Source organism: Conger conger, chromosome 11, assembly GCF_963514075.1.
Source record: "Conger conger chromosome 11, fConCon1.1, whole genome shotgun sequence".
Lineage (NCBI taxonomy): Eukaryota > Metazoa > Chordata > Actinopteri > Anguilliformes > Congridae > Conger > Conger conger.
Genome location: NC_083770.1, coordinates 31,880,450 through 31,887,987, shown reverse-complemented (window position 1 = coordinate 31,887,987; position 7,538 = coordinate 31,880,450). Strand labels below are relative to the sequence as shown.

Below are 7,538 nucleotides of genomic sequence, written 5' to 3'. Positions count from 1 at the left end.
CTGAGGGCATAAAACGGCCCTTTACCCTCAGGAGAAACCAGCCTGTATGGGCTATGTGAGAGCCATTTCTATTCCCTGTGCTATGGACTGAGGGCACAGCAGGCTATGTTATTTGGAAATCTACCACAGACTTTTTCAGAGCAGAACATTGGCTAAAGGAGCACAATCCTGTGACCCAACCCCCTTCTTCCCCATCCCCAGGGAGGAGAGGATCAGTCAGTACCCATCTCTAATCCTGCTTTTGGTGACATCATACCTCAGAGATTTCGGCAAACTGCGTGTTGGCCTGGCAGCACTTTTCTGCTGTCTCCACGGCAACCTCATAGTTATCCACAAAAGCCCGATACAGGCCGAGCTGGCTGGCCTGTTGGGAGAGACAAGGACGAATAAAAGTCAGCTTTTTGTGAAACTGTTTTTACCTGCTGTTCTTCCAGACATGTAACATTAACCACTTCAGTGAGTAAATGCATTTGCTGTAAATGTAATGTAAAAACAACATGATGTTTTTGACCACCACAAATAACAGATGTAGCCATATGACCCTTCTGCAGTGGAGCTTAAAATAACGATGAAGACCAGGATTGGACATGGGGTGACAGATCGGCTTGTGTCAATGCCCCCAGAGGCAAGGCTCCACTTTGGCAATGCTACCGTTGTCATGACAGCAGGGACCAGCTTAAAAGTGATCAATCCATGCCTGTGACCACTAGTCCACCTCATTTGGAAATTTAATTGAGCCGCGCTAATTCATCAGTTGTTGCCAGGCTGCAGTAATTTATCCCTCTCCATCTTAAGAAGCCATTTCCTTAAATAAATATTTAAGGAGGAACGATTAAGGAGTGGAAACTTGATCATGATGAAGGGTGGTGTGGAGGGGGGGGGAGAGGGTTTGGGATGAATATTCCCAAATCAGCCACAGGCCATGCTATGCTCAGCTGCTCTTAATCCACAAGCAACTTTGCTTCATGCGAAGCAACAGAAATGGTTTTGCAGACATGGTGCAGAACCCCCGGGGCCGGGCTGGCTCACTGCCTCGCCGACGTGCCTCCCCTCGTTACAGCAGCCTCACCCAGCAGGGGGCATCTATCGTGAACACATCACTATCAAACGCAACACTACAGAGCCACATGAGGGCAATGACTCAGCAGTTAAAAGACACAAAACTGGCGCAGAACTCCCCATTTTAAGATTTCTCAAATAATTCACTTGGGTGTCCCTGCTGTGAAAAAGATGAGCTACAAATGAATCATAATAAATACTCATAATAAGTCAAAAGCGCACTTCTGTCTAGAGTGGGCAAAGACTCAGTGGCAGCTCAGTATTACTGGAATTGCGCAACACACAGTGTGCATGACGGAATTCACACCAGCGTTGATTTTACAACATTAACAGCTAACAGCACATTCATTCACAGACCATGGCATGATGTTATACCCTAACACGGCTAGGCTGTGGGAATCTGAGTCTGAACTAATCCTGTGGCTCCTCCTCTCTGAGGCAGTTGGGGGTGGACTTCCTGTTTATTTCCCCCCTGCTGCTACCTTTCTAGTCCCAGGACCCCAGTGTGCTGGGGTGGGCGAGGGGGAGGATCCTCTAATGCCTCTGCTTAAAATGAATGTGTCCACCAGGGTCAAATGTTGTTTTCTGCTGGAGAAGACGGGCCACATGCCAAGTAAAGAATGCATAAAACACACAATCACATGCATGCGCATACAGACCCACACACATGCACCGACACACACACACACAAACAGGCACAGACACACACACACATACACATACACACACAAGCACAGACACGCACACACACACAGACACACGCACACACACGCAAACGCACAAACACACTCATACACACACAAACACAGGCACGTACATACATGTCTGCACGCATACACTATAAGGGCTTATCATAATACCTTCACTCTAGAAACAGTTTTAACAGCAACTGTACCATCTCGGCTGGATTTCCAAAACAAACAGCAGCTGAGCCCTGAGAACACAGCCCTATGTTCCAGCACACTACACTGATCTCTAGGGATGATGTCCCTCGTGGCAGCTCGCTACTTCCTATCCTTTAACATTGCCACAGAGAAAAAAAGAACCACAGCCCAGTCTTTTACAGTGGGGTACTACTGGACCCCCAGCATTACAGTAATATAATCCCTCAACGACAGTGGCTGTGGACTGGTGGAAACCAACAGGTTACATTTCATTCTTATTCCTGATTAATTAGACTTTCTCCAAATTTGTAATTTGTAATAGCATTTATGTTAGATCTATAAATGATATTGATAAATAGACCTATAGTTTGGGTATTGTTTTTTGTTAAAACATTCAGTGCCTCTGATCTTACTGAAAGACATACATCTGACATGCAAGGAAATGATCTGTCTTTTTCCTTTTTCACCGCCCAGGTGTGTGAGGAATTGAAATGCTGACTGCGCGCAGGCGGGTGACAGCTCTTACGCATGCACCACAGACAGACGTGCTCTCCCTTTAGTAGCTGTCAGGTTCAGGCCTTTGACGGTGAACAGAGAGACTACTGGGCGTGTGTGTTCTGAACGCCGGCCCCACATCCCGCCGCCCATGGAAGCAGCCTGTCGGCAGAGCCATCAAAGATACGCGGGCGCAAACTCCCAGAAGCCTCCGCAAAAAAAAACTCTTGTTTAGAGAGGCACGCTCGGGACGAACTCCGTCGAAACAGAAACATCCTCTGATAGTGACTGACTGTTTTCCATGTTGCGTTACTCACAGAACAAAGCCATTTTCTGGGAAATATTTGATAGTTTATATAACGTGGAAAAGGAACAAAGGGGAAGGGGAGATGATGGCAGAAGATGCCAGTAACCCGTACAAAAAACACACAAAAGGGCCCAAACTCGCATGAGACAGACAGCACTCTGCAGCTAACAGGGAAAACATAACGACTCTATTAACTAGCAGCATTATTCATAACTGGTTCCCAGGGAAATGCACAAAGCACACAGCTTAGCAGTGCAGGCAAGGAATGTACCAAACATTGCACAAAGCTACTTAATGCTCAGTAAACTCTCTGAGAAGCTTTGTACATTTCAGAACCCTGTGAAATGACGTGAGCATAATACATAATGAATTCAGAATGTAATTAATTTCGTATTACAGCAACCATCACAGAACCATCATTGATGTCATCATTGGCTTTATAAACACTTGGTTTGCTGGGCCTTTGATTGATGGGTGATGATAAAAACAAGAGCTTTAGGTGGAAGGGAAGGAGGTTCTCCTCTCTGAACCCACTGATAAAATTAATCCCCTCACCATTGATTCATACTATTCTTTCACCTCAGGTTAAGACCAGATGACTGCATGTTCCTACAATACTATAATCCAGTGTCCACAAGAAAGCACCTGTGGAAGAGTATTTCTGAGTAAGCAACAATGACAAGGCCCAAAACCAAGGTAGGCTTGTCTCTCCCTTATATCCATCTTCTTTGCTCACACTCCTTGTTTACATGCTTACAACCCTACCATCTTTGGCTTGAGCACACGCAGCTCAATTGTGCTGCATAGTTGCTTAGCAATATCTGTCCCAGTCCTTGTGCAGTCTACAGGGCACCATAAGGGCTTGCACCAGCTGTGCTGGGCGAGAGGGAATACACTTCCAACAGGTGTGTGGGACGCAAGTACAGCATCTCTCATTGAGCACACATTTCGTTCATTTCAATTCTATTTTATCGGTACAGCACTTTTACAGAGACATTGTAACAGTTGCTTCACAGAAACAGGAAATAGGTCATCAGAATGAGGCAAGCCTGAGCCGGAACCCCCAAAAAAGTGAGGCAAAAAAAAAAAGCCCAGTGGAAACAAAAATAGCGTTGGAAAGCAGCAACCCAGATATAGAAGAGGAGCCCCACAGAAATAATGTTTTGACTGAGAGACAAATATGAGCTGTTTTGACCAGTCATACTTGAGGGACGATCCACAGACCGCAAATGGCCTCCACTACCCACCAGTTTCTGGAAGAGGTCGCCCACGCGCTGGTGGTGGCTCCACTGCTGCACTCTGGGCAGGAGGCCATCATAGAACTCCTTGTGGATCTCGTAGAGCTCGGGCACTTTGAAGAAGATGGTCTCTATCTGCTGGAGGGTGAGCACAGGCTGGGAGGTGGTGGCTGCAGCCTTCAGTGGCTTCATGGGCTGAGGAGAAAGAAATCATGAGCATGTGTGTGTGCGACTGTGTGTGTGTGTGCATGTGTGTATGGGGGGGGGTGTATGTGTGTGTGTGTGTGTGTGGGGGGCGGGTGTGTGTGTGTGCGTGTGTATGTATGTGTGTGTGTGTGTGTGTGTGGGCGTATGTGTGTGTGTACACGCCTGTGCATAGTTGTACTGTATGTGTGTCGGTGTGTATGCATGTCTGATTACACATATTTGTGTATTTCTGAGAGTAGGAAAGTGTGAGCCCATCTGGAAACTTCACACACTTTTTCTCAGCAGAGAAACTGTAAGAAACCGAATGGCCATCAATGTCATCCCTCAACAAACCGTTTCCAAGGAGACCAACAGTTACATCTGGTGAGTGCATCAGTAAACGGACATCTCAAAGCAACCATAAATGCTATAAATTACACCGTTTTGTTTTTCCACTCGTACCACATGACTGTTTCTCAATCTGGCCTTCAAATCCTGCCTACAGCTTTAATTGGTTATGCAATTCTTGCCTCTCCACCTCCAACGATTGGCAGAAAGACTGCAGTGCAGAACATGGCTGTCACACTGGCATTGAATGAGAAGAGACAGGCCCTTCTAGGAGCATTTCAATTCAGATCCTCAAATGAATGGTGCAATATGGATCCAATAATGGCACAGAAAACACAGATCGCTGGGAATCTTCAATGATCTCAATTTAAAGTCTCATTTGAAGGACAGCACAGTGGTGAGGGAGATAGGGGATGTGGCTGAGAGGGGTTAGCTGAGAAGTTGTTTAGCTGACTCTTTAATCCAAAGTTGATACAGTTGATTAGACTAAGCAGAAGACAATCAATGGAGCAATGTGGGGTTAAGGGCCATGCTCAAGGGTCCAACAGCAGTGTGGATCTTATCGTGGCTATACCGGGGCTTGAACCACCAACCTTCCACCTCCCAGTCATGTACCTTAGCCACCAGGCTACATGTTACAGGCAGAAGGCAAAGCTGAGACCCCTGCTGTATCAGCTGTTTGAAAAGCACCAGACACCAGACACTACATGACGGTGAAAAAAGATTCAAGCTGAAGTATATACTGTAGGCACTGCACGTTTTTTGGAAAGTATACACAATTGAAGCTCTGCTGATTTCTCCTCTGTGATAAAGAGGTAAGCGCTCCCAAAGCAATTTATATAATTTCCGGTGTGACCCCTCCCTCAAACCAGAAGCCTGTGACAGATTGCTAATCACCCGCAATTATGACAACATGTATAACTTATGTAACATGTCTCTCAGCTGTGGATATGGGGCCATTAGACACGCTATAGCTTTTTAATTAGTTACTGCTTTTTAGTAAAACCTTACGCTATGAAAAGTGCTATGATGTGGGATTGGCAGAAACTCTGCAGCAACTGTGTGTTTCCTGCGTTCCCTGACATGCCCTGAGGTGGAGAGAGTAGATAGAATGAAGAACTATAGACCCAGTAGTAGCCAATCAGATGCCCTCGTGTGTCAACTCACCAGCAACAGCGCCTCCAGGTGGCTGAGGTAGGTCTCCTCGCTGGCCAGGATTCCAGACAGCACCCACTTGCGCATCTCCAGGCCTTTCTCCAGGTCCAGCTCAGTCTGTGAGGGGGAGGAGAGAGCCAGGGTTAGGGAGGATGGGGGCTACAGCCAACGCCTCAGTCCCACATAGAGCCCCTGCTGCAGCAGTCCCAGTGTAGGGCATTTTAGATAAGTGTGCCTCTCTGCAGACACCCAAAAGGAAAGAGACTGTGTTTACCACGTTGACACAGGGTCAGCAAGGTTTGATGAAAAGACAGTGCTCGTCAATACAGGACTATTGCTCCCATCATTGTGCTGCCTCTGTGCAATTCTGCCACCTCAGTGGAATGCTCCCAGAACTGTTGAGGTGAAATAGTACTGTATAGATCATGGGTTTTCCACATACAGAGTTTAGTGTCTTTAGATGGCTTGTGTTGTCGGAAATAGTTTGGTGTCATTGGTGGTGTGGTACACTGGTTGCTGAATAAAGATCTTGTAGGAATAAACCACAGGTAATACAAGTTACCTGTTAGTTGTGCTACAAAGGTTAACCAGATTGGTTAGACATACAGAGATAACATCAGCAGGGCAATTGTTGTTACCGCCGTCTTGTGACGCTTTATTTTATGATTTGTTGTTTTTCCTGTAAACCCTGGGTGTATAGAGGGAAATGTGGAATAGTTCGAGGAGACTCGCAAATACAATCTCCAGTGCACCATTTGCACATAGCTGTTCATATTACACCTTGTAATTCTTGTAACACATTGGCATTCTATTTCTGCAATGCACATTGTTTAATAAATTGTATTAATTTGAACCTGCATCCTCTTGACTCGCACCACTGCACACTTAGGAGTTTAGAGTCCTAACAGACATAGACAACCTAGGATACCTGCACCCAGTAATCACTCACCTATACGACAGTGCCGTCACAAGATACATACTAAGTGTATCATTGTAGGCTATAGAGGCCACAGGCACGTCCGTTTCTATACAAATAGATAGCAATCATATAGAGCCACACTATTGGCGGACATTTGCAGTTCCTTTTGCATACATTATTGTATACATTTGTCCAACATTAAATTAACCATGTTCCAGTAGCATTGGTCAGACTACACACGTTTCCTTAACCTCTCAGATAATTCCACCTTCTGTTGTATTTGGGGGGTTTCTTACACCCGCAGCCAGGGAAACGGGGTTTAATCCAATCAAACAACTACACGTCCTAATGAGGAAATTAAGCGCTTAGGAGGAAATGAGGCCCTGCTGTGCATCCTCGCCTCACTGTTCCACCAGCGTGAGGAGGACAAGGAGGAGGAGGAGGCCCCAAACGACATTTAAGAGATGCTGCCACAAAAACTCCTTCCTCCCAGGACAGGGTGAAATATGTCATTGTTTTGAATTAGAACTTTTCTACGTTTTACTGAGCTTGTCTGGTGTATTGGAACCTATGAAATACTCTAGAAATGCAAGCCCTTACTTTTGGTCCTCTTGGTTGGCTCAACTGCGCATGCCAAGATCGTTGGGTGCTCCCAATCTGTGATTTCAAGCTCAGTAGGGCTACGGGCTGTACAGGTATGGGAGACAGCAGATGTGACAGAATCCAAGGAGAAACGGCCAGTCTGAAAACGGCTCAATCTGTCCCTCATCTGTACCTGCATTATTGTGTCCTGATAAGCAGTTCCATTTTGCTTGATGTTTGTTTACCGGGGGGTGGGGTGGGCAGGAGACGCATGCGAGAGGCCACTACACTTTACTGCTGTGTTGCAGACAGCAGGAGCTGAGAGGCCTCTCCCAAAATACCACAGGGCAGAACGATCTACCGCC

At 46.2% G+C, this 7,538-nt stretch overlaps 1 protein-coding gene across 2 annotated transcripts in view; it reads right to left on the bottom strand.

The window, feature by feature from the left end:
• Positions 1-7,538, bottom strand: part of si:dkey-91m11.5 (PH_BCR_vertebrate and RhoGAP_Bcr domain-containing protein) — an 86,501-nt gene that overhangs the window by 29,392 nt on the left and 49,571 nt on the right. For both annotated transcript variants that reach the window (XM_061260447.1, XM_061260448.1), the window contains 3 exons: positions 5,685-5,789; positions 3,993-4,178; positions 257-364 (listed from right to left, as the gene is read on the bottom strand). In XM_061260447.1, coding sequence (XP_061116431.1) covers positions 257-364; positions 3,993-4,178; positions 5,685-5,789 — 399 coding nt within the window. The remainder of the gene's footprint in view (positions 1-256; positions 365-3,992; positions 4,179-5,684; positions 5,790-7,538) is intronic.